Source organism: Gigantopelta aegis, chromosome 14, assembly GCF_016097555.1.
Source record: "Gigantopelta aegis isolate Gae_Host chromosome 14, Gae_host_genome, whole genome shotgun sequence".
NCBI lineage: Eukaryota > Metazoa > Mollusca > Gastropoda > Neomphalida > Peltospiridae > Gigantopelta > Gigantopelta aegis.
The window spans coordinates 3,775,470-3,803,045 of NC_054712.1; the positions used below are offsets into that span (position 1 = coordinate 3,775,470).

Consider the following 27,576-nt stretch of genomic DNA (forward strand, 5'->3'; position numbering starts at 1 on the left):
TAAGGGGGATGTAGATGGATGTGGCACAGTGGTAAATCACTCATCTTGTTCAGAGGAAACTCACATTTTACCACAAAAAGGACCAACACATGCTACACTAAGGGGGATGTAGATGGATGTGGCACAGTGGTAAATCACTCATCTTGTTCAGAGGAAACTCACATTTTACCACAAAAAGGACCAACACATGCTACACTAAGGGGGATGTAGATGGATGTGGCACAGTGGTAAATCACTCATCTTGTTCAGAGGAAACTCACATTTTACCACAAAAAGGACCAACACATGCTACACTAAGGGGGATGTAGATGGATGTGGCACAGTGGTAAATCACTCATCTTGTTCAGAGGAAACTCACATTTTACCACAAAAAGGACCAACACATGCTACACTAAGGGGGATGTAGATGGATGTGGCACAGTGGTAAATCACTCATCTTGTTCAGAGGAAACTCACATTTTACCACAAAAAGGACCAACACATGCTACACTAAGGGGGATGTAGATGGATGTGGCACAGTGGTAAATCACTCATCTTGTTCAGAGGAAACTCACATTTTACCACAAAAAGGACCAACACATGCTACACTAAGGGGGATGTAGATGGATGTGGCACAGTGGTAAATCACTCATCTTGTTCAGAGGAAACTCACATTTTACCACAAAAAGGACCAACACATGCTACACTAAGGGGGATGTAGATGGATGTGGCACAGTGGTAAATCACTCATCTTGTTCAGAGGAAACTCACATTTTACCACAAAAAGGACCAACACATGCTACACTAAGGGGGATGTAGATGGATGTGGCACAGTGGTAAATCACTCATCTTGTTCAGAGGAAACTCACATTTTACCACAAAAAGGACCAACACATGCTACACTAAGGGGGATGTAGATGGATGTGGCACAGTGGTAAATCACTCATCTTGTATGGTTGATCTAGGATTGATACCCGTCGGTGGACCCACTGGGCCATTTCTCAATCAAACCAATGCTCCACAACTGGGGAAAGACAGTGGTATGTGCTATCTTGTTTGGAATGGTGCATATAAAAGATCCGTTGCTGCTAATTAAAAAGAGTAGGGACAGTAAGCTTTCTTTGTCATAATCTCCCTGATCCTTGAGCCTATGTCCGATGCCATGTAACTGTAAATAAAAAAGTGTTGAGTGCATTTTTAACTAAAACATTCCTTCTTTCCATCCTACACCACTTGAGTATATACTCTGTTAGAAGAAACGACAACTGAACAGTATTTAACATCTGTGTTTATTGACGAGACAGATTTTAAACAGATTCACAAGTTAAATTTCATCCAACATTATCGGAGATTGGGCCGACTTGGCCTCACATACAGTTTAAGAATATATAAATATACATACATGTAGATTCGGCCATCACATAGAAAACCGACTCTACTCTACACATTATTTACTTGCCTCTACACTGGTGTGAAGCAATAAATTAATAAATAAACTGTCATGGGGGAAGAAAGAGCATCACAAGCAAAAAGGCTTTACAACAATACAATGTGTTGAAACTGGGTGCTAAAGCTTTGGAGTTGTGCAAAGTGTTTTTCTACAACTAACATTTCATTTTGCCATTTCTTTTGTACATTGAAGGGAACGGTCCCAAGTTTGCAGCCATTGTAAGATATTTCCGACTACCGAAGCCTTGTTGGCGACTAAAATGACATATTAAATGCATTTTGTTGTTTAGAATACCAGTGTCTGTATATCCAATGTGTTTGTGATCGTGACTCCGAGAACTGAAAATCTGCGTGATCCATTTATCGGTTACGCAGAAATAAACCCAGGTAACCCATTTCCTTTTTGCATAACGTGTTATATCCAAATAAATGGTGATCCACATTTCTCACGAACAATAAAATAGGTTAGGTAAACTTAGTTTCAAGCGATCGTTCTCACAATTTTCAAAGGCCCGATTTTTCATCTTACATTTCTTTGTGTATACGAAATTATTGCGAGGTAAAATCTGATTTGGTCTACTACACACAGTATGACGACAACTGATATTCTAAACAAGAAACTATCTTTAATGTGTAATTTTTAGTCATCAAAAATGCTTTGTTCATCATAAACTGTTACAATTCCTTTAACATACAATTAATTATCTGACCATGTTTGTTCATTTTACTGAATACCATTACTATTTCATTAAAGTATATAAAATACAAATTTAACTGGAAACTTTTAGCTGTACCTTCCAATTTCATAAATGTGGCACGAGGTGAAAATGTTCATTCAGAATACTTTAGTAAAATTATGAAATTAAAAATAAGAAAAACTGGTTCTACTCTTACATTGATGAAAGTTATGAAGCAAGATGAGAAAACTATGATGGTGGTTCTGTCACTACAGGATGGTTCATGTCTCGTAAAACGTAACTGAAGCAATACGATCGTTATATACTGAACTCCATTAAAAACACATCAGATTTGTAGTTGTTGTAAAAGATATGAAAAGAAATAATGATAAATTTAAGTTGCTTTAACTGATTTTATATGACTGAAATATACTCTGGTAGACAATAAATAACTCGACAATTGTCCACAAGAGTTAGGGTTATTGTGCGTTTTATAGCAACCTTACACACTGGCAGTAACAACTGAAAGTGAAAATTGGGTTGTGCCTTTTCAATGGGAGTTTCAGTATACATTCTATTTTTACCGTGTTTATTAACCACATTAATATCAAAATAAGCAAGTTCATAAATATTGCATGAAATGCGTTATCAGCCACAGGCGAGTATGATGTCACACTTCTATAAAATATTCTCTGTGGTTTGCTAAAAGTAGATTTTCTGCTGCATGGAAATGATTGTTTTCACAGAAAACAATTATATGGTCTGTATAAACATATTTGCATTTCCAACAATAAATATTGTATCGTACCAGTTTTTAGGTTTCCTTCAAACCATATTTTGATGCTTGTACCTTGTTCTGAGATATCCATGTTCAGGTCTACTCAAATAAGATGATCTTTAGGCATTGGTTGTGAATGTATTGAACGACACCCCAGCACAAATGTTTGTGAATGTAACCACTCCATCAGTCTACCCTTGATCTCAGTAATTCAACCAAAGTATACAACAAACTTTAAGCATTGGTTCTAAATGTATCCACCTCATATACCCTTGTTCTTAGTAACTCAAACAAGGCATATAACAATCTTTAGGCATCGATTCTAAATGTGTCCACATCATATACCCTTGTTCTGAGAAAGTCATACAAGGCATATAACAATCTTTAGGCATCGATTCTAAATGTATCCACATCATATACCCTTGTTCTGAGAAAGTCATACAAGGCATATAACAATCTTTAGGCATCGATTCTAAATGTATCCACATCATATACCCTTGTTCTGAGAAAGTCATACAAGGCATATAACAATCTTTAGGCATCGATTCTAAATGTATCCACATCATATACCCTTGTTCTGAGAAAGTCATACAAGGCATATAACAATCTTTAGTCATCGATTCTAAATGTATCCACATCATATACCCTTGTTCTGAGAAAGTCGTACAAGGCATATATGACAATCTTTAAGCATTGTTTTTAAATGTAACCACTTTTTTTTATATACCTTTGTTTTCCCAATGTGTATACAATGTTTTTTGGTGTTATAAATACAAGTTCACATAAAAAAACACCACTGTACTGTCCAGCTGTTGAGATTGTAGATAAAATAATGAGAAAAGGCCACAGAGCATCACAGATAGGTGTATTTTACTGATCACATCAAATATTGATGACTAAAACAGATGGCTAAAACCTTCTCCTCACTCCAGAACTCCCCTGGGGAGAGGACCCAGTTTTTAGATAAGATCCTCCCTTATCTACTGCATCACTGAAGCACCAACACCTCCGTCTAGCCTAGCGAAATTCCATTAACTTCATCAAGAAGAATTCTCTCATAAATACATACTTTTGAAATTTTTGCTTAAAGCATTGGTTACTATGGTTCATAAACAAAACATCTAGACCAGAATAATATAATGCCAATCAAGATGCACCATTAAAATTTTATTGATTTATTTACTTTTCTGCTAAAGCATATTTCTACTTTTCTTAAGTAATATAGACTCGATTACTGGCAAGGCAATCCAAGTGGTTTTTGGTGGATCTGGGCCTATGCTTACAAAACTGTCTAGATTCTATCTTTAATGATGCCACACCCATACACTTTATATGGCGTAGCCAAGACGTTAAAGTTTCAGATTTTATTACAGGTTTGAGTCCAGACTGTAAACGTTTTATAAGCAAAGGACCTGTATTTGCTAGCTACATGTACAGTACTACATCAAACCCATTTAATTAAGGCCCCTGTCAGCATTTTCAGTAAAAAAAGAGAGAAAAATAAACAAGTGCAGACTTTATATTTATATTTATATTTATATTTATATATATATATATATATATAATGTATTAAGATCTTGTATAATTTAACCTGATTTATAAAAAGTTTTTTTTTTATCTCCTGAGATTAATTATATAAACAAGGTTTAAATAAAAGAGAAAAACTTTTAACACACAGAAAGTTAAGAATTGATTTAATGGGGATGGGTGAAAAATGGGTGTCCAGACAGTTTTTATGAGCACAATATTTTTGTATGTAAATATTTATAAATTTGGTAGATTGCGCAAGAAAGTTTTGTGCATAATGACACAAATTTGTAGAACATGAAGCATAAATTATCATAAAGCAAAATAAATGTTCATATCAAATGACACAAATGGTAAATAATACCTTTCCAGGTTGATTTCCACAAAGGGAATTGTTAATAAAATACACAAAACGAACTGAGAAAGTATTCCTGGCAATGTCACATTTCATTGTTCGGTTATCGAATATTGATATTTGTTTTCCCATAGCCTACAGAGATGACAAATACTTCGTAAATAATGTTTCCAAAACATAACATCCAAGTCCATAATTGTACTGCGTGTGAAAGAGTGCCCAGAACTGACGAGTACTCTTCTGTGAATGATATTACAAAGTTAACATCCATTTTGGTTTGAACACATTGGTGTAATCTAAATGGTCAATTAATGGCAGATAAATTAAGAGAGTGAAACCAATACAGCAGAAATATCATTTAATAGAAGTACCAGGTGAAAAGGAAATCACAGCCCGCTATTATTGTCTACTACGAAAGATAAAGTTTGTTTTGTTTAACAACACCTTTAGAGCACATGGATTTATTCATTATTGGTTAGTGGATATCAAGCATTTGTTAAAATTGACACTTGACATTTTGAATTTTTTTTCCATCAACAAGAATAAAATTTGACAAGCAACTGTTGCTTCCAACTCCACAAAATGAATTTTAAGCCTTATTTGCCATGTTGTGGGTAGTATTGTAACCTATTTCCATGCTGACATCCAATTAAAGTTCAAGCATGCTGTCCTGGACACACCTCAACTATCTTGCACTTGCAGGGTCGTGATTAGTATTGTAACCAGATTTCTGAGCTTACATCCAATTAATGATCAAGCACAATGTCCTGGGCACACACCTCATCCATATGGGCTGTCGAGGACGGTAGGCACCATCATTAGGCCAACAGCTGGATGACCCTGTTTTTAAGCTGCCTTGATAATAAAACCTAGATCTGTTGATATATTTGATAACCTCAGTTGTCAGCATCACAGAGTTATCTCCCCTAGACTTCCATTATTACACTGGACTTGGTTGTACGGAGAATATTTCAATTGTGTCATATTTTCCATTATTCTGTCGTAATCCATTATCATTTAATTGCTCAAAGATGAGTCTTTTCTCCAGGAATATGACGTTATGCTACGACGTATCATCTCATGTGCTTAATACTTCGTTTTAGATTGTCTATTGCATTCTGGGTAGTGTTTCTGTCATCATCGGATCTCTGTTTGGTTTCTAACAAAGTCTGAAATAAAAAAAATGAATGTTTAATAACACTAATACGAAAAATACATTGGCTAATGTGTGTTAAACATAGGTATTCGACGATCAACATCAGAATGTAAAAATTCAAAAACATGCTGCAATAGTAGCATAGATAAATGAAGACAGTCATACATATAAACCATGTAATATTAGGCTGTAACCTGGCAATTGCCAGATTTCTACTGAACTTAAACATGGAGAATATAGGCCTATTTCACATTAAATCTGCTGAATTGGTTTTAACTAATGCCCTTATTTTGTTTAAATAACACTAAATGAAATTAGTATATGCTTTCACACAAGCATTCGGAGTACTGCTAAAGTAAAACATGTCCCCTAACAGGCCCAGTTTTTGATTATAGCTCCTAACTTCAAGGGCCATAACTCTCAAAACTGAGTCAAGAAAGTAGAACTTGATCTATAACTCTATATGCTAATGCTATACCAAAAAAATCCAGCTCAATAACTTGAGGCATTGCACCCTCCCCCCCCAAAATAAAATTCTAAAAATTATATGAGGGACAGATGGATGGACAGACAGACAGACGGATGGAAATAACCAGTAGGGCATGAATAAAATTTGCCAAATTACTAAAAGCAAAAATATAGAAACCAATCCTGACACTAAAGAGCCTGTCAGTAAGACGGGGAGATTAACAGTTGTTTAGACTTACCGACATTCTGTGACTCAATCTTTCCGCGTTTTTATTGAGTTCCCGGTTATCGGACTGTAACCATCGGCATCGCTCCAAGAGAATTTGTTTTTCTAATTTCTGATCTGTAAAGTAATAGAAATTGTTCAGTACAATTTATTGCTGGAAGCCAAATCAAATTTCCTGTGAAGTTGTAAATGATAATGCCAAAACCATTTACAAACATGAATATGCATTAACACCATCACTAGAGCATATCGATTAATTAATCATCATTGGATGTCAAATATTTGTTAATTCTAGCATGTAGGTTTTTTTATAGAGGAAACTGGCTACATTTTACCATTAGCAGCAAAGGAATTTTCTATATTTATGACCATTCCCAGACGTGATGGCAGATATGACAATCTTTGATACACCAGCCATGGGTAACTGGTATGGACGTGAACCCTATCATAAATGGATCTACTGAGGGAGTTCAGATTCTATGACCCAGTCATCTCAGACAAGTGCTCTACAGACTTGAGTTACATCCCACCCCTCACCTTATACAAAGGGGGATAAAAAATTGCCAAGTCAAAAATAGGAGGGGTCCAGGCCCCTTGGACCTCCCACCTAAATCTGCCCCAGACTGATTATCTTAGACCCTGTAGGTATCTGTGATATGACTCCATGCCAAACCCCTACCTAAATCAGCCCCTGCAGGTATCTGTGATATGACTCCATGCCAGGCCCCCACCTAAATCTGCCCTTGACTGATTATCCTCGAGTACTGACCCTATAGGTATCTGTGATTACTCCATGACGTCCTCTATGCCAGACCCCCCACCTAAATCTGCCCCTGACTGAGTATCCTTGAGTACTAACCCTGTAGGTATCTATGATATGACTCCATGCTAGACCCCCCACCTAAATCTGCCCCTGAATCGACTATCCTCGAGTACTGACCCTGTAGGTATCTGTGATATGACTCCATGACGGCCTCTACACCAGGCCACTTCGTGGTTTGACTGTCTGAGCACTGTGGGTAATGAGTAGATGAGTTGGGGGTATCACTGGATGAAAGATTTCTCGGCAAGCAACTGTTTGCTGCTTGATCATGAGTTCTTGAGCCGTCATCTGACCGTGAACTTGAGCTGCCTGTAATTCGAGAAAAAAAATTGTCTTTTGTTAATTAACAATAATTAAAAAGTTTTATGCAGTCACGAAACACCTGTTAGAATAGTAAAACTCTACAACTCTTATCAGACCAGGCTAATACTCTTGACACTCGACTTACATCCTGCTCCACAGAAAAAATAATAATCACTGAGCCCTGTAACCACCCCCCCCACCCCCCACTCTTCAGAGTTGAATTAACAAACATTCTGAGAGTACTGATAAAGCAATATAGGTCCCCTACCAGGCCCAATACAGTTTTGTATCTCCTACGTTCAAGGGCCATAACTGCCAAAAATGGGTAAATCGCCATGAAAGTCAAACTTAATCTGTAATAGATCATGATAAATGCTATACAAGAAAATTTCAGCTCAATATCTCAAGGCATTGTGGGACAAACTGACAGAAAGAATCAAAGATAGTTGGACTGGTAGGGGACTAATGAAAGAAAGAAAGAAATGTTTTATTTATGGTTATATGGCGTTAGACATATGGTTAAGGATCACACAGATATTGAGAGAGGAAACCCGCAGTCGCCACTTCATAGGCTACTCTTTTTGATTAGCAGTAAGGGATCTTTTATATGCACCATCACACAGACAGGGTAGTACATACCACGACCTTTGATATACCAGTCGTGGTGGGGACTAATGAATTACCTAGTCTTTCCGACAGTTCCTTCTGTCTCGTTGACTGGAGAACGGACTCGTGAAACTGTTCCACAAACTCACGACTAAGATGTCTCTCTCGGTCCCGCGTCTCGGGAAAGACGAATGCACTAGATTTTAAATGACTTGTGGCGGATGTGAGCTTCTGCCTGGCCGCTAGGTGGCGCTCCTGCAGCTGGCTGAGTGAGATCTTGGGCGTGTCCGAATGATCAGACCGCGATGACGTGGACGATGAATCAAGTTCGTCAAACTTCCGCTTTACCCCATGACCTGCTGAATCTGTAACCAGGAAGAACAAACAATCATCACTCATCATATTACAGGTCTGTTTAAAGGAAGGAAAGAATGTTTTTAATATCACATTTTACACTGTCTTATTTGGCCTGTGTTAATGTGAAATAGAGAGAGAGAGAGAGAAAAAAAGAGAGAGAGAGAGAGAGTGGGAGAGAGAGAGAGAGATGCACACACAGACAGAGAGAGAGAGAGGGAGACACACACACAGACAGAGAGAGAGAGAGAGAGAGAGAGACACACACACACACACAGAGAGAGAGAGAGAGAGAGAGACACACACACACACAGAGAGAGAGAGAGAGACACACACACACACAAAGAGAGAGAGTGAGAGAGAGAGAGAGAGAGAGAGACACACACACACACACAGAGAGAGAGAGAGAGTGAATGAGTATAGCAAACAACAAAGAAATGTGAATGTAAGGCTTTTTTAGGAGATATCGCTGGCACTATAACTTGCGATATCTCCTGCAATATTTTTCTAGGAGATATCGCTTCTTTTGTTACTGTGTACGTTTCAGTGCTAAACCTTTCATTAGTGACATCACGCCGCTGTCGTTCTGCTAGTTAACGAATCTACCGCTGCCAAATATAGTGACATTCAACCCACATTACTGACATTGTTTACAACTGTCGCAAATGAAAAGAATGATAATGGATGATAAAAAGAATGCCCCCCTCGTGTCTTGTGATATCATAATTTATCAGCACTCGTTGATAAAAATATAAAAATCCTCAGCATGCCTTGGATTTCATACTTTTATTAACTCGTGCTGATAAATTATGATATCACAAGACACGAGGGGAGTATCCTCTATATATATATATGTCTTCATAATAAAATTAATTCATCAATACTGTCAAATTGTGTCTAAAATATTCACAATACATTCATAATTTTAATAGACATAAAAAGTAAGTGGATTCAAACTAAATAATAATTAAATAATTTAAAGGAACCTAAAAAATATTGCTGTTTTTTATGTTGTTGAATATATATTTTTAAAATGCATCCTCTAGAGAATAACTAACGAGCTAGGAGGAATAATGAATTATCTGTCCCGAGTGAATGAATGTTGTAAAACAAAAGAAAAAAGAAAAAAAAGAGTCAAATGTTGCAGTTAAGTCTAATTTTTAAATATGAATAGCCTGCCGCCACCCCAACCCCCCAATGCTAGTGTTTTAAAGCTATATCTCCCTCTTTAGGTGACATATCTGATTATTACTATTATTTAGTAAATATGAATAGCCTGCCTCCACTCCAACCCCCAATATTAGTGTTTTAAAGTTATATCTCCCTCTTTAGGTGACATATCTGATTATTACTATTTTTTTTAGTAAATATGAATATCCTGCCACCACCCCAACCCCCCAATGTTAGTGTTTTAAAGCTATATCTCCCTCTTTAGGTGACATATCTGATTATTACTATTATTTAGTAAATATGAATAGCCTGCCTCCACCCCAACCCCCAATGTTAGTGTTTTAAAGCTATATCTCCCTCTTTAGGTGACATATCTGATTATTACTATTATTTAGTAAATATGAATAGCCTGCCTCCACCCCAACCCCCAATGTTAGTGTTTTAAAGCTATATCTCCCTCTTTAGGTGACATATCTGATTATTACTATTATTTTGTAAATATGAATAGCCTGCCTCCACTCCAAACCCCAATGTTAGTGTTTTAAAGCTATATCTCCCTCTTTAGGTGACATATCTGATTATTACTATTATTTAGTAAATATGAATAGCCTGCCTCCACCCCAACCCCCAATGTGTTTTAAAGCTAAATTAGGTGACATATCTGAAATTACTATTATTTTGTAAATATGAATAGCCTGCCTCCACCCCAATCCAATGGTGTAGCTGGATCTTCTTTAGGTGAAATTATTACTATTATTTAGTAAATATGAATAGCCTGCCTGACCCAAAATTGTTTAAAGCTATATCTCCCTCTTTAGGTGACATATCTGATTATTACTATTATTTTGTAAATATGAATAGCCTGCCTCCACCCCAAACCCCCAATGTTAGTGTTTTAAAGCTATATCTCCCTCTTTAGGTGACATATCTGATTATTACTATTATTTAGTAAATATGAATAGCCTGCCTCCACCCCAACCCCCAATGTTAGTGAAAGCTATATCTCCCTCTTTAGGTGACATATCCTATTATTTAGTAAATATGAATAGCCTGCCTCCACCCCAACCCCCAATGTGTTTTAAAGCACTTTAGGTGACATATCTGATTATTACAATACTGACCCCAAACCCCAATGTTAGTGTTTTAAAGCTATACGCTGACATATCTGATTATTACTATATTTAGTAAATATGAATAGCCTGCCTTCACTCAGCTATAAACATATCTGATTATTACTATTATTTGTAAATATGAATAGCCTGCCTCCACCCCAACCCCCAATGTTGTGTTCCAACTCTTTAGGTGCATATCTGACATTATTTTGTAAATATGAATACACCCCAAACCCCAATGTTAGTGTTTTAAAGCTATATCTCCCTCTTTAGGTAATTGATTATTACTATTATTTGTAGCCTGCCTCCACTCCAAACCCAATGTTAGTGTTTTAAAGCTATATCTCCCTGTTTAGAGACATATCTGATTATTACTATTATTTTGTAAATATGAATATCCTGCCTACTCCAAACCCCAATGTTAGTGTTTTAAAGCTATATCTCCCTCTTTAGGTGACATATCTGATTATTACTATTATTTAGTAAATATGAATAGCCTGCCTCCACCCCAACCCCCAATGTTAGTGTTTTAAAGCTATATCTCCCTCTTTAGGTGACATATCTGATTATTACTATTATTTTGTAAAATTGTATTAACTTAAATGAAAGTAGGGCTAGTGAATTTTTAATCATGGCTAGTAAATTTTTAAAATAGCAGACATGGGGTGGTTTAAGCATTGTAAATGACTATTTCCACTTTGTAGTGCTATCTCGAAGGTGAGTTCGCCACATGGAGCACGCTGTTCAAACTGACACAGACGCTTATTTCTCTTCCTCACAAACCGAAGATGTGTCCAACTTGCAAACAGCATTGTAAATGTTTGTAAAGTTATATGATGTGTGTGAGACATAAAGTCTGTTTTTCACGCAGGTGTTTAAGCATTGTAAGACATAAATAAGCAGGTAAATGTTTGTAAGTTATATTGTAACAGGTGTTTTGTAAAGTTTTAGTTATATGTGTGTGTGAGACATAAACAGGTGTTTAAGCATTGTAAGACATAAACAGGTGTTTAAGCATTGTAAATGTTTGTAGTTATATGTGTGTGTGACATAAACAGGTGTTTAAGCATTGTAAGACATAAACAGGTGTTTAAGCATTGTAAATGTTTGTAGTTATGTGTGTGAGACATAAACAGGTGTTTAAGCATTGTAAGACATAAACAGGTGTTAAAGCATTGTAAATGTTTGTAGTTATGTGTGTGTGAGACATAAACAGGTGTTTAAGCATTGTAAATGTTTGTAGTTTATATGTGTGTGAGACATAAACAGGTGTTTAAGCATTGTAAATGTTTGTAGTTATATGTGTGTGACATATAAACAGGTGTTTAAGCATTGTAAATGTTTGTAGTTTATATGTGTGTGAGACATAAACAGGTGTTTAAGCATTGTAAATGTTTGTAGTTATATGTGTGTGACATATAAACAGGTGTTTAAGCATTGTAAATGTTTGTAGTTTATATGTGTGTATATCAGAAACAGGCTTTTTAAATTCGGCCCCTAATAAACATTTTTTTATAAAATATAAAGCACCAATTTAGCAGATCAAAATCTTAAAGCTAAAACATTACTGATTTTGCAACAAAAAACCAGTCACAAAACAAACAACATACAAATATATTTACATTTATATATGAATAAAGATTTAAAAAATGCTTTGACTAGTTAATCATGTTAAGAAATTTCTCATAACAACAACAAGAAAGCAATAAAAGGAAATGAAACTCAATAAAAAGTGCTGTAACAGAAAGTGTGCACAAAAGCCTCAAGAATGACACCATAAAAACTCGACAACAGTCCGTCACTCTTCGTTTTGGCTTCGTACACAAGAAATATAACATCTTACCGTAATTGGTTTATTTCATATATCTGACAAAAGGTACTTTTTATATCTTTCACTTTTTAAAACTCAACCATAATATTTTGTCTAAAATTATGAAAAATAAAAACATACCGACATGTAAACTGTGTTGTTTGCTCTAGTAAATATTTTGACAGGGGTTTATGTTTATTCATGTAGTATTATAATAATATAGCTAATTTTGAATATGCATGATGTCAGTATTCCAATGATGTCACTTTCCATCTCCTTACAGTTACAATAACAATAAACGATGCATGACGTTTCCGCTTTAATAACGCTGGAAAAATTCCAATGTAAAATTGCTATTTAATTTTTTGTTTCCTTGAACATTACTAATGCTGTGTTTGAAGAAAATCTTATAATTTTTTTTTTTTACTATTTATAAAATATGGATTTGAAGTGAAATTATGTTAAGATATGTTACATCTGTTGTGCACGAAGCTAAAACAAGCGTGCGAAAAGTGACTGTCGTCAACCTGAATATTAAAATTTATATCCATGACCATGAGATCCAGATGGAGCTCTATTTAAAAGGGAAGAAAACACAAACATTAAAAAATAACACATGAGTTAAATTTCTAAGTACAAGGAGAAGATGAACTTGGTAAATATATTCTACATCAAATTAATCAACAAAAGTAATACAAAAAATCTTTAACAAATTTAATTTCATATTTTCAAAAAAAAATGTTGCCACTGATAATCTCAAAAGCGTCCTTAGAATATTACTGAAATAAAAAATTAAAGCAATCCCAATGAAATCCATTTAAAATAAATTTGGGCTGTTCCAGAACTAATCAAATGAGGGAGTTGATGGGAGGGGGACTTTTTTTTATATATACCCTCCGAAATGTTTTTATAATTATGAACATGTATACACTGGGGACATGGATGCAATTACCATTTAAAATTAGAATTTGAAATACTCCTTGATTGCTGAAAATTACATCACAGTTAAACAAGAATTCTGTGGAATTACACACAAGTGTTTCACCTACAGTGAATAAAGAAATTTTAAAAATCTGTGACGAGACATTTAGGATTAATCCAGTTTAAAACATATTTATTAAAAAATTAATAAAAAAACTAAGAAAGCTTAACAAATTTGTTTAACATATATTAATATAAAATCACGTGTATGCAACTATAAACCAAGTTTCAATGATCTATGACTTAAGAGTTTGTGAGAAATGGACCTAAGCCAAAATAATTATTAAACATAATTTTCTGGCTATTTCACAAATTATATCTCATTAGTGAAAATTAGTGCATGCAAAAAGAACTGAAATTAAATAAAAAGCTGATGAAAACACATGCCTCTGAGAAATACCTGCTGCAAACTAAACAGGCATAAAATAATCAGAACAGTGCCAACGCCCCCTCCCACCCCCACTCGATGATTAATTCTGGAACTATTCCCACCCTAATTTATAATAACCCCCCCCCCCCCAGCAAAAAACCATCTAAAGCAATGATAAATGCGTAATAATACAAGATCTGTAACGAAAATAAATGAAACAAAAAGAGAAAGAAGAGTGCGACAGAGGGGGTGAGCAAGCTTCCCCCAAAGCAAGCCACACCCACCTTTCTGGCTGTCCTTGCCGACGGGCAGGAGCGACATGTTGCGTAAGTAAAGACACTTGTCCCGATACTCGCCCCCCTGACACAAGGTCGCGGGGTCGTGCGTGCTCGCACCCAAGGCTGGAGGCCGAGTGCTTTCTTCCATTTCTATCGGACTAACACTCCGCTCCCGGTGAAACCTGCGTCGCTTTCTAAACCGCTCAAATAGCACGTCTGAAGCATCAAAACATGGTTACTTCAATATGTTCATACACAGTGTGTAAACCTATTCAATTGTTTATGTTGATTAAAATACATGAAGTTACTTCAATATGTTCATACACAGTGTGTAAACCTATTCAATTGTTTATGATGATTAAAATACATGAAGTTACTTCAATATGTTCATACACAGTGTGTAAACCTATTCAATTGTTTATGTTGATTAAAATACATGAAGTTACTTCAATATGTTCATACACAGTGTGTAAAAAACCTATTCAATTGTTTATGTAATTAAAATAGTTACTTCAGTATGTTCATACAGTGTGTAAACCTTTCTGTTTATGTTAATTAAAATACATGAAGTTACTTCAATATGTTCAGACAGAGTGTAAACTTTTCTAATTGTTTATGTTAATTATAATACTTGAAGTTACTTCTATATGTTCATACAGAGTGTAAACCTTTCTGTTTGTTAATTAAAATACAGGAGGTTACTTCAATATATTCATACTGAGTGCGTAAACTTTTCTAACTTTATGTGAATTAAAATACAGGAAGTTACTTCAATATATTCATACTTAGCATGTAAAACCTTTCTAACTGTTTATGTTAATTAAAATACAGGAAGTTACTTTAATATACTTTGATATGTAAACCTTTTCGATTTTGAATCAAAATAGTTACTTCAATATGTTCATACAGAATACGTAAACTTTTAGTTTATATGAATAAAAATGAAGTGGATCTGCTTGCCACCATCAATAAATTTAATCTCTGTTAAGACTATGTAAAACCATGACGATTCAAACTCATTTAGCTTAGACTTCATCTTTGTACACAGTTATATTATAAAAATTTACTCTATGTATATATGACCTCATTCCATATGTTTACATCCATACTACAGAAGCATGCCAGATGAAATAAAACAACTAGTAAACAAACTTTATTAATGAGAGAAACTGTAATGACAACAATATATTACCTTTTCTTCTGCCCTGCGACATGAGTCCCAAACATCGGAAGAGTTTAATTTTGGGCCGCGTCAGTTCGAGGGGGAGTGGCGGCCCCTTGGTGACCATCAGACACCGGTGAACCTGACGCTCGTCCTCTTCCTCGGATACTTCGTCCTCGCTGTCGCTGCAGTATGTACCGTTCAACCGAGCCGAGCGCAACTTCTCCTCCAGGACGTCCAGCTTGCTCCTGATTGGTGGAGCCTCGGGAACGCTCGGAATGAAGGTCGGGTCGTAAAACGGAACTGCCTGAGCAACGGCAACGTCCATTTTTGGTTCTGGGCGATGGCTCGCCTTCTCCATCGCAAGGCTTTTGAAGTTGAAGCACTCCACATGGTGGTTGCTGTAGCCGATGTTATTGTTCAGCGAGATTTTCGGCTGTTTTTTGCTATAGTCCTTCACAGATTCCACCTTTTGAGCAACGTGTCCCTGTTTTTCCACAAAGCTATTTTTTTTCTTGTCTCTCAGATCACTAGTGTGTTCACGATCCGCCGACGCTCGGTATGTGGGGACTAACAAATCGGGGCCCTTTGAGCTTGATGCAGATTTAGAATACTGATAACTGTTCAACTGCTCCGCCTGCCCTACTTTCTCAAACGGTCGGAATATTGATTCTGAACTCCTGCGAGTTGCCTCCCCTTGACTTTTGGGTGAAAGCAGTGGTGGGGGTTGACCTCGCTTCTCCTCCTGTCCGTGAGATCGACCAGCCTCAAATTCCGACCTCTTGTCTCCGTGGTAACTATGCTGAGTGAGATCAGTGGGCGTCGAACTGCTGCTGTAGTATCTACCCTGAGATGAGTCGATTACCTGCAGTCATCAATGAAGGATTGCGTGAATGAATGAATGAATGAATGGATGAATATTTAATGATACCCCAGAACCAAAAACCACATTGGCTATTAGGTATCAAACAAAGGTACATGATCATGATCATCATCAATTTAAAATTCCAAAATTATCAACAAAAATAGTATAAACAGCTATGAAAGATTCACATTTAAGAAAGACACAGTATATCAGTATGCAGCACAATATTGTTTTTATAAAAAATCAGTACATGGGATACCAATTTAAAATTTGTGAAATAGGAGTAATAAAGTATTAAAAAAAGAAAGAAATTGAAAATACAGCTAAATGACAAAGGAAAACATTATTGCCTGTTGAACTTGTTATATTTTTCAACTTGTCTGTTAAGACTCATTTGGCAACCGGTCTAGTATTTTCTGCACCCGTTAAGTAAGCAAAAACACCAGCACCATATTATTATGCACCCATTTGTATAAGGCAGACATCAAAACAAAAGAAAATGAACATTTGTTTAACAACACTGAACAGTATAATTTTAAACTAGTCTATGGGTATTTGGTGTCTGATATTGATACTTAGTTGACAGAAAGCGAAAAAGAAAAAAACAACCCAACAATTTACAGCTATCATATAGGCTATTGTTAATAATGAAGCAGCAACTCAGTATGACACTTCCATTAAACACAATATGACACAATCATTAAACTCAGTATGACACAATCATTAAACTCAGTATGACACAACCATTAAACTCAGTATAACACAACCATTAAACTCAGTATGACACAACCATTAAACTCAGTATAACACAACCATTAAACTCAGTATAACACAACCATTAAACTAAGTATGACACAACCATTAAACTCAATATGACACAATTAAACTCAGTATGAAACTGCCATTAAACAATATGACAACCATTAAACACAGTATGACACAACCATTAATTCAGTATGACAACCATTAAACTCAATATGACACAACCATTAAACTCAGTGTGACACAGCCATTAAACTCAGTATGACACAACCATTAAACTCAGTATAACACAACCCATTAAACTCAATATGACACAACCCATTAAATACGGTATGACACAACCATTAAACACGTTATGACACAACCATTAAACTCAGCATGACACAACCATTAAACACGTATGACACAGCCATTAAACTCAGTATGACAATCAATTGACTTGTAGTGTTACCTTGTGATGGTAATTATTTTTCAAGTAATCGTTGTGCGTTGCTCGGTGGTTCTCGGCCCACTTCGAGTTGTTCAACCTCTTGTAACTGTCAGCGTAATCCTCCTTGTACTTCTCGGAAAACTCGCGATCTCGCGGTGTGCCTTGAGTTATAGAACCAAAGTTTGGACCTGCAAAATTACATTGAAGTTAAAATCAACTTACATGTGATGTTAATAATAAGTATACATGTTATGATTTAATTTGTAATTGGCAATGCAATATTAATAAAGCTAAACCCACAGAAAAATACTTCTTTGGCAAATTGATGCTGAAAACCCCCCATTAAAAAACATATAGAAACATGATATAGTGCAGTATTGATGATGTAAAATTAAATGAAAGAAAACCCCCACCCCCCACAATAATCGATGAATAACTTTTATTACAATAAAAACTTTTCCTAGAATTTGCCCTAAAAACATTAGATGCAACATAAATGTATTAGATAAATAAGTTTTTACACTTTAAGATTCGAAAATGTAGTTTCAAGATGATAAATTTTACTTTGAATAATAAATCTGAATGAATATTTTTGATTATAAAGTTGGATGGGAAAGATAAAAAAATAATAATAATAAAAAAAGAAGAAAAAAAAAGAAGAAAAACCAAAGCCATTACTAAAGCAATGTTTGTTAAAGAACACACATACATACACACACATACACACCTGAGTCATCTCCCCTGCTACCTGACTTGTCGTGGTGTGGCAACACGGGCACGGTGAGTAGCTCCCTGGCGTGGTCGTCGTGACGCAGACTGCCCCACTCGCCATGCCCCACCTCACGCAGGTGGTCCGAGTACTCGAGCAGCCGCTGCTTCTCCAGCTCGCGGTGTGAGTAGTCGCGTGAGTACTCACTCTGTCTCACCAGCAGGCGGTGCTTCTCCTTCTCCAGCTCCCTCTGTCGCTCACGGATCCTCTGAGTCTCCGCCTCGTGCTCTCGCTCACGCTCTCTCTCCTTCTCTCTCTCACGCTCCTTCTCTCGTTCATTCTCTCGCTCCCTCTCTAGTTCTCGATGTCTTTCTTCTTCGGTTCGAGATCTACAACAAAAACAATTGATTTAAATAACATTTAATTTTATTTATCCAATACTGTAGTTTTGGTATTGACCTACAGGTAAGCCTATATTAAGGCCAATGGCTACATTTTACAAATATAGATATTTTGCATATAGCCAAGATGACAAATATAATATATCTATATTTATGAACTGTTAACAAAAATGTTACGGTAGAACATAAAATAAAACATACTGACATGTAAACAACATTCTTTGCTCAATATGGAACTGAGATACATTTTAATAGGTGTGAAGCTAACCTAAGGAAACATGTTTTTTAAAATTTGAAATACATCAGTATTCAAATGACACCACTTTACATCTCTTTACAATATCAATACATTGGTGCATAACATCTTCATATTAAGAATGCTGGACAAATTTCAATGCAAAATTACTAATGAAAATTGTTTGTTTGCAGATTACTAATGCATCCAACTGTTTAAAGAAAATGTATTTCTCAAAATGAATGTCTGAGTCTCTTTAAGTAGTGGGGGCGGGATGTAGCCCAGTAGTAAAGCATTCGCTAGATGTGTAGTTGGTCTGGGATCGATCCTCATTGGTGGGCCCATTGGGCTATTTCTCGTTCCAGCCAGTGCACCACGACTGGCGTATCAAAGGCTGTGGTATATACTACCTTGTCTGTGGGATGGTGCATATAAAAGATCCCTTGCTGCTAATCGGAAAGAGTAGCCCATGAAGTGGCAACAACGGGTTTCCTCACTCAATATCTATGTGGTCCTTAACCATATGTCTGACACCATATAACCGTAAATAAAATATGTTGAGTGTGTCGTTAAATAAACCATTTCCTTCCTTCCTTGAAGTAGTTTGTCTGCTTGTAATTAAGGATTGTCTGTTATTTAGTTTACGTTCATCGTGGTATGAACAAAAAAGAAATAACAGACAGTACTTATAACTAAAAGTTCATACTTTATTTCTAATTATATTTAGTCTATAACAATAACGCCCAATAAGACAACTTGCCCATATAAAATGACATCATGAGATTTGATGTTATACCTGACGATGTACTTTTTACGTTCATCGAGAAATGAACAAACTCCCATTGCTACGTCTGGACCAAGGAGATGATGTTATGTTATAATGAATGCAATTTAATTATTTTAAATTGGTTACCTTTCGAGAGACAGCGATGGGTCCAGTGACTGGGCACTCGGAGACAGGTATATAATTTAAAAAAACAATGATTAGGATCAGTCTACAGGTATTTTGTCTGTTTTGTAATTTAAACTGCGTACCTTTCTAGCGACAGCGACGGAGACCTTGGATCCAGCGACTGAGCACTCGGAGACAGGTACGGATACTGCTGACGCAGGAGTTCGGGCGGGTAGTGTCCGCTCGCTATCAGGTGATGCAGGTTGTGGTGAGGCAACATCCCCGTCGCAGGGGAGAATGGCAGCATTGGGGGCTGCATCATGCGATAGCGTTCCAGCATCAGGGGATCTTCAAACCTGGAAAGAAAAAAAAGGGATACTATTTAATGACATCTGAGAAGATTTTAACCTATGGTTATCTAGTTTCTAACACTTACTAACACATGGTTGTTTCGACACTTTGGCAAGAGAAAGATAAGAGAAGAAACCCTCTGCTATCATAAAAACTTCCCTTCCAATGTGGCAGCAAGGGATCTTTTATATGCACTTTCCCATACAGTACATACCACAGCATTTTATGTACTATTTAAAACCTGGAGAAACAAGACTAGACTTAAATTTGAATAAACAGGAAACATTTTGTTAATTTTGCTTAACGACACCATTTGACCTATTAATCATCGGCTATTGGATGTCACACAGTGTTGAGGAAACACCTACATTTTTCTATTGGCAGCAAGGTATCTTTTGTATACATTTTTCCAGACAGGACAGCACATACTATGACATTTGATACATTAGTTGACGACCACTGATTGTGACAGAATAAACACCCAATCAGAGAATGGATCTACTGAGGAGTTTTGATCCTATGACAAAAAAAAGGGAAAAAAAGAGCAATAAATTATTTATTTAATGATGCACTCAACACATTTTATCTAGTTATATGGCGTTATCAACATGATTATAACTTATGACCAAAGCGCCTCAGAAGAACGCTCTACCAACTAAAGTAGGATCTCGCCCCCCAACATAAACCAAAATGCGCACACACCTGTAAGCTGGATGAGAGTACGGGTGGTGCTGAAGAAAGGCCGGGTGGTATGCGTACGCAGGGTCCATCGCAAATGCTCCAGGGGGCAAAGCATGTCTCATCTCCTCCCCGGCTCGGTATGGCTGGAATCCGCGGATCAGACTTTCTTCTCGACTTGACGTGGGAACAGACCCCGGGGTCGAGCGCGGAGTCATGCTGTAACAATAATAATAATAATAAACTACAACAACAATAGTGATTGTAATATCAGATATCACAATACAGTGGAACCTGGCTAAACTGGACCCTGCACAAACTGGAATCCCGTTGAAACTAGCCAAGTTTCTTTGTCCTGAATTTTCTAAATTCTAAAACATGACCCTGTCTAAATGGGACAAATATTAGGTCCCTGGCATTATCTCGTTTAGACGGGTTTCACTGTATATTAATAATAGTAGTTATAATACTGGCATAATCTCGTTGAGACGGGTTTCACTGTATATTAATAATAGTGGTTATAATACTGGCATTATCTCGTTTAGACGGGTTTCACTGTATATTAATAATAGTGGTTATAATACTGGCATTATCTCGTTGAGACGGGTTTCACTGTATATTAATAATAGTGGTTATAATACTGGCATTATCTCGTTGAGACGGGTTTCACTGTATATTAATAATGGTAGTTATAATACTGGCATAATCTCGTTGAGACGGGTTTCACTGTATATTAATAATGGTAGTTATAATACTGGCATTATCTCGTTGAGACGGGTTTCACTGTTTCACTGTATATTAATAATGGTAGTTATAATACTGGCATAATCTCGTTGAGACGGGTTTCACTGTATATTAATAATAGTAGTTATAATACTGGCATAATCTCGTTGAGACGGGTTTCACTGTATATTAATAATAGTAGTTATAATACTGGCATTATCTCGTTGAGACGGGTTTCACTGTATATTAATAATGGTAGTTATAATACTGGCATTATCTCGTTGAGACGGGTTTCACTGTATATTAATAATGGTAGTTATAATACTGGCATTATCTCGTTGAGACGGGTTTCACTGTATATTAATAATGGTAGTTATAATACTGGCATTATCTCGTTGAGACGGGTTTCACTGGTTTCACTGTATATTAATAATGGTAGTTATAATACTGGCATTATCTCGTTGAGACGGGTTTCACTGTATATTAATAATAGTAGTTATAATACTGGCATTATCTCGTTGAGACGGGTTTCACTGTATATTAATAATAGTAGTTATAATACTGGCATTATCTCGTTGAGACGGGTTTCACTGTATATTAATAATAGTAGTTATAATACTGGCATTATCTCGTTGAGACGGGTTTCACTGTTTATGTATATTAATTAATTATCTCGTTGAGAATCGTTGAGACGGGTTTCACTGTATATTAATAATGGTAGTTATAATACTGGCATTATCTCGTTGAGACGGGTTTCACTGTATATTAATAATAGTGGTTATAATACTGGCATTATCTCGTTGAGACGGGTTTCACTGTATATTAATAATAGTAGTTATAATACTGGCATTATCTCGTTGAGACGGGTTTCACTGTATATTAATAATAGTGGTTATAATACTGGCATTATCTCGTTGAGACGGGTTTCACTGTATATTAATAATAGTGGTTATAATACTGGCATTATCTCGTTGAGACGGGTTTCACTGTATATTAATAATAGTGGTTATAATACTGGCATTATCTCGTTGAGACGGGTTTCACTGTTATATACTATTATAATCACTGTGGTTATAATACTGGCATTATCTCGTTGAGACGGGTTTCACTGTATATTAATAATAGTGGTTATAATACTGGCATTATCTCGTTGAGACGGGTTTCACTGTATATTAATAATAGTAGTTATAATACTGGCATTATCTCGTTGAGACGGGTTTCACTGTATATTAATAATAGTAGTTATAATATTGGTCCCCACAATACTAGCAGTAATAATAATTTAAAAAATAACAAAATAAATAAATGAACGACACCCGCTCAAAACAAGGCATGCACGTGACAAAAGAAACGAACAATTACTATCAAAGCACAGCCATCAAACTACAAATACTGCAGACAAAATGTCTAAAATGTGATATGAAAAAAATTACAATTTTAAAAATATTTTAAACTCTAAATTTTCTAATTAAAAAAAAAAGAAAGTTAAAAAGTATTTTCTTTCAGTGAAGTAAAGAACTGTAACCCATAAAATACAATTTATATCAAACTTATTATATCCTTTTGCATAGTGTATTAATATCCCTTTTGTGTAATAAATAGACCTTCAAATACATTAAAATATGACGCAGTTGAAAAGTAGTTTGGTTTTTTTTCCAAACAATTTGTGAATATGGCAGGTAAACCAAAATGTACAATTATATCGCAAAAATTTGCCAACTTTGTTCAGCAGTCACATGATAAACATTAAATTACTGCGACTGATTGTGAATTTACAACAGATAAAAATGATTCCCGATTATTTTGAAACACCAGTGAAATAACAAAAACTATCTAAACATTAAATTACCGTGACTGATTGTGAATTTACAACAGATAAATGATTCCCGATTATTTTGAAATACCAGTGAAATAACAGAAACTATCTAAATATTAAAATCTTATAAATAAATTCACTCTAAGCATTCACATACCAAAAATAACATGATATAGGATTAATAGGACTGACAAAAATGTGATGTACATGTCTTTCGAGTGTTAATGGGACTTTGAAAATGTCAATTTCTACATGTCATTATTACAAGTATGTGAGAAGAAACGATTTGAAGCCTGTCCTGACAGCATGACTTACATTCTCGACGTCTGGCCCATGGCGATGTCTTTGGCGGACAGTCTGTCATCGTCGCGCGAGTGTGAAGACAGGGGGCGCTGATCTCGCTCCTGCTTCAGGGAGAGTGATTCATAAACTGACGACGAGGTGCTGTGAGCTGACGGGACGCGGTCAATGACCTGAGAGTGAAGAGAAAAAACCAGTTAATATTTGTCTGCTTTAACGACACAACTAAATCATTGATTTGTTAATCATTGGCTGTTGATTTGTTTGTTTTGTTTAATGACACCACTAGAGCACATTGATTTATTAATCATCAGCTATTTGATGTCAGATGTTTGGTAATGTTTTACGTATAGTCTTAGAGAGGAAACGTGATATATTTTCCCATCAGTAGTGAGTGAACAGAAACACAACATTAAATATAGCAAGTGACTAAAGAACTGCAGATAAAGAGAGATCAACTAGTTAACAATGTGCTTACCTGTCTGCTGTCGCTGTGCAGTGTGGAGTGAGTCTGAGTGGGGGCGATGGTCACCACGGGGGGAGATGTCAGGCTGGAGGACTGACTGGTGTACACTAGAGGGGGCGGTGCACGCTTCGGAGTTGCTGCCCTTGGACTGATGCCAGCATTCGGTGGACTGTGCTTCACATTGGCTGCTTCCTCTGTGAACATAAATACACAACTGTCGAAACTGTCTATAGTAACACTTTAACATATAATGAAACAAAACAAGTTTGTTTCTTTTGTTTAACAACACCACTAGAGCACACTTATTAATTCATCATCGGCTACTGGGTGTCAAACGTTTAGTAATTCTGACACAGTCATCAGAGGAAACCCGCTACATTTCCTTAATGCAGCAAGGATGAAACAAAACGACTTTCAGGCAACACTTTGCATTGGAATTCACTATATACAAGTATCAGAGATCCCTAAACATCAAGCAGTGGTTGCTAATTAATTTTCATATTGAATGCTGTGGTATATCTTGCTATCAATGGAAAAATGTTGTAGGTTTCTTTTGATGACTACTTTTAATGTCAGAATTACCAAATATTTCACATCCAGTAGCTGATCATTGATTAATCAATGTGCTATAGTTAAATTTGTTTTAACAATCTTTAACTTTCAAAATAATTATTTAAAAAAATGCTTGGCTTTATTTTTTAATTATAATTTATAGGATTTTTTTCTTCGTAGTTTCTTTTAGAAACTGCTATTTAATTATGAAAAAAAAGTTCTCAACCAGTTTTTGAACAGTTATGCACAAATGAAATCTATTTTAGCATGTCAAATACTGATCTGTATTATTCAGCAATAAGTTGCAACAGAATACATAAAAATGGTAAAAATTGTACTCCTGTTGATTAGAGTGAAGCCACCACTACAAACAAAATAAAGTCTGGCAGTCACTGCAAAACCTTTAAGAGGCTGCAATACATTTATAAAGAATAACACAAGCGGCTGTTACTAGTTTAAATACCATTATCCTAAGAGTTGTTTCAAAACACATCTAACAAAACGAGCAAAAGTTGTTTTCAAACAAGATGTAAAATAAATGGGATCTAATGGACACCAGTGTCGTGTTCTATTTTTAACTATCTTTAAAAAAAAAGAGAAAGTTAAATGCCTTTTCCAACAAAAAACATATTATTGCACAGTTAAAACTATAATCATCAGTATCAATCAGTTTAAGTTGTGTTAATTTCATTAGACGGTTTGGCTTTTGTATCTAGGTCATCACTCTCCAAAGTATGTGGGATATCACTGCACGATACCACATATCTCACAGTGTATGGAAAAAGAAGCGTCAATTACATGATGCAACACAGTAGTATGTGACATCTCCAGGGCATGTGTTATACAGAGAATACTACATGGGTGGTCGTTACATACCAGTTATTTTACAAAATATTTGAAAATGTATTTAACAAGTGAAAGTAATCTGGATATATTTTTTAACGAGATAACTGATATCTAATGGACACAAGTGTTATTCTTAGAAACCAGTTTCAAATGAAACTGCATTTAACAAGCAAATGCTGGTTGGGTACGTTTCTAAACGAGTTGTAAGATAAATGATATCTAATGGATATGAATTGTTGCATCTATTTGTAACATATCCTCAAAAACCAGACTTAAATGAAAGTACATTTTGTTTTGTTTTTCAACAGAAACTTATCCACTGAACTGAATGAACATAACGTCATGACCTAAACACTGAATCGAATGAACGTAACGTCAAAACCTAAATACTGAACTGAATGAACATAATGTCGTGACTTAAACACTGAACTGAATGAACTAAATGTCGTGACCTGAACACTGAATAGAATGAACATAACGTCATGACCTGAACACTGAACTGAATGAACATAATGTTGTGACCTAATCTCTGAACAGAATGAACATAATGTCGTGACCTGAACACTGAATAGAATGAACATAACGTCATGACCTGAACACTGAACTGAATGAACACAACGTCGTGAGCTGAACACTGAACTGAATGAACATAATGTTGTGACCTAATCTCTGAACAGAATGAACATAATGTCGTGACCTGAACACTGAATTGAATGAACATAACGGTATGACCTGAACACTGAACTGAATGAACATGTCGTGACGTGAACATTGAACTGAATGAACATAATGTTGTGACCTGAACACTGAACTGAATGAACATAATGTCGTGACCTGAACACTGAACGAACATAATGTCGTGACCTGAACACTGAACATAATGTCGTGACGTGAACATTAACTGAATGAACATAATGTCGTGACCTGAACACTGAACTGAATGAACATAATGTCGTGACGTGAACATTGAACTGAATGAACATAATGTCGTGACCTAATCTCTGAACATGATGTCGTGACCTAATCTCTGAACAGAATGAACATAATGTCATGACTTGAACACTAAACAGAACTTCGTGACCTGAACACTGAACTAAATGAACATGATGTCGTGACCTGAACACTGAACATGATGTCGTGACCTGAACACTGAACATAATGTTGTGACCTGAACACTGAACAGCATGAACATAATGTCGTGACCTGAACACTGAACAGAATGAACATACCGACAGGGTCTTTGGCTTGGTGGGCCAGCTTTCGGAGCGCCGCCGCAAAACTTGATGTCCTAGTGGCGCTTAGCGCAGCGTCACCACTGGCTGACGTCAACCCGTTGCTAGGTGACACCTGGCTGAGCGGCGGGACAGTTGCCGTGTTGCGAGTGACCTTTGACCCTGCCGGGCTGAGCATTGTCAGTGGTGGGGGTTTAGAACCTTGAGGCACACCTGCAAAACAGGAATTTAGAGTTTCGTGTTTAAAACAGTAACGATCATGAAATATCACTCACACAATGTTCGTTAGTGGTTTTCAGCACCTACTGCCGCCCACTTTTCATGTTAACAATTATACACATCGCAGCGGTAAGCAGATATAGTGGCCCGTGATCCACACACAGCAGCTTATACTTTGAAAGACGGTGGACACCTTGTGTTACCAGTATAAACCTCACTGCTTTCAGTAAATATATCTGCCTTGTTTTTTAGAACAGCCGCCTATTTCGAAAGATGATGACCACCCTGTGTTACCAGTATAAACCTCACTGCTTTCAGTAACTATAGCTGCCTATATTTCCAAAGATGATGGCCACCCTGTGTTACCAGTATAAACCTCACTGCTTTCATTAACTATAGCTGCCTATATTTCCAAAGATGATGACCACCCTGTGTTACCAGTATAAACCTCACTGCTTTCATTAACTATAGCTGCCTATATTTCCAAAGATGATGACCACCCTGTGTTACCAGTA

General features: G+C 36.2%; 2 protein-coding genes across 2 annotated transcripts in view; both read right to left on the bottom strand.

Moving 5' to 3' along the window:
- Positions 1–1,250: 1,250 nt before the first annotated feature.
- On the bottom strand, positions 1,251–8,915 carry LOC121388193 (genetic suppressor element 1-like). Its single transcript, XM_041519460.1, has 4 exons — positions 8,425–8,915; positions 7,556–7,747; positions 6,629–6,732; positions 1,251–5,934 (listed from the first exon to the last, which is right to left on the bottom strand). Exons 1-4 carry the CDS (start codon positions 8,747–8,749, stop codon positions 5,839–5,841), a joined length of 717 nt encoding a protein of 238 aa, XP_041375394.1. The 5' UTR covers positions 8,750–8,915; the 3' UTR covers positions 1,251–5,838.
- A 672-nt stretch (positions 8,916–9,587) lies between these two features.
- Positions 9,588–27,576, bottom strand: part of LOC121388407 (genetic suppressor element 1-like) — a 101,898-nt gene continuing 83,909 nt past the window's right edge. Inside the window, exons 3-13 of the mRNA XM_041519717.1 lie at positions 26,840–27,055; positions 24,225–24,406; positions 23,762–23,919; positions 20,932–21,126; positions 20,022–20,234; positions 18,369–18,739; positions 17,663–17,829; positions 15,615–16,449; positions 14,429–14,638; positions 11,147–11,167; positions 9,588–9,598 (exon numbers count right to left, since the gene is read on the bottom strand). Of these exons, the coding sequence (XP_041375651.1) occupies positions 9,588–9,598; positions 11,147–11,167; positions 14,429–14,638; positions 15,615–16,449; positions 17,663–17,829; positions 18,369–18,739; positions 20,022–20,234; positions 20,932–21,126; positions 23,762–23,919; positions 24,225–24,406; positions 26,840–27,055 (2,579 nt within the window). The remainder of the gene's footprint in view (positions 9,599–11,146; positions 11,168–14,428; positions 14,639–15,614; positions 16,450–17,662; positions 17,830–18,368; positions 18,740–20,021; positions 20,235–20,931; positions 21,127–23,761; positions 23,920–24,224; positions 24,407–26,839; positions 27,056–27,576) is intronic.

Coding starts and splice junctions, on each gene's coding strand:
- LOC121388193 (XM_041519460.1), bottom strand. CDS start 8,749: ATGATGAGTGATGATTGTTTGTTCTTCCTGGTTACAGATTCAGCAGGT. Junction 7,748..8,424: donor GGAACTGTCGGAAAGACTAG/GTAATTCATTAG, acceptor CTCGAATTACAG/GCAGCTCAAGTTCACGGTCA. Junction 5,935..6,628: donor GATTGAGTCACAGAATGTCG/GTAAGTCTAAAC, acceptor TTTTTATTTCAG/ACTTTGTTAGAAACCAAACA.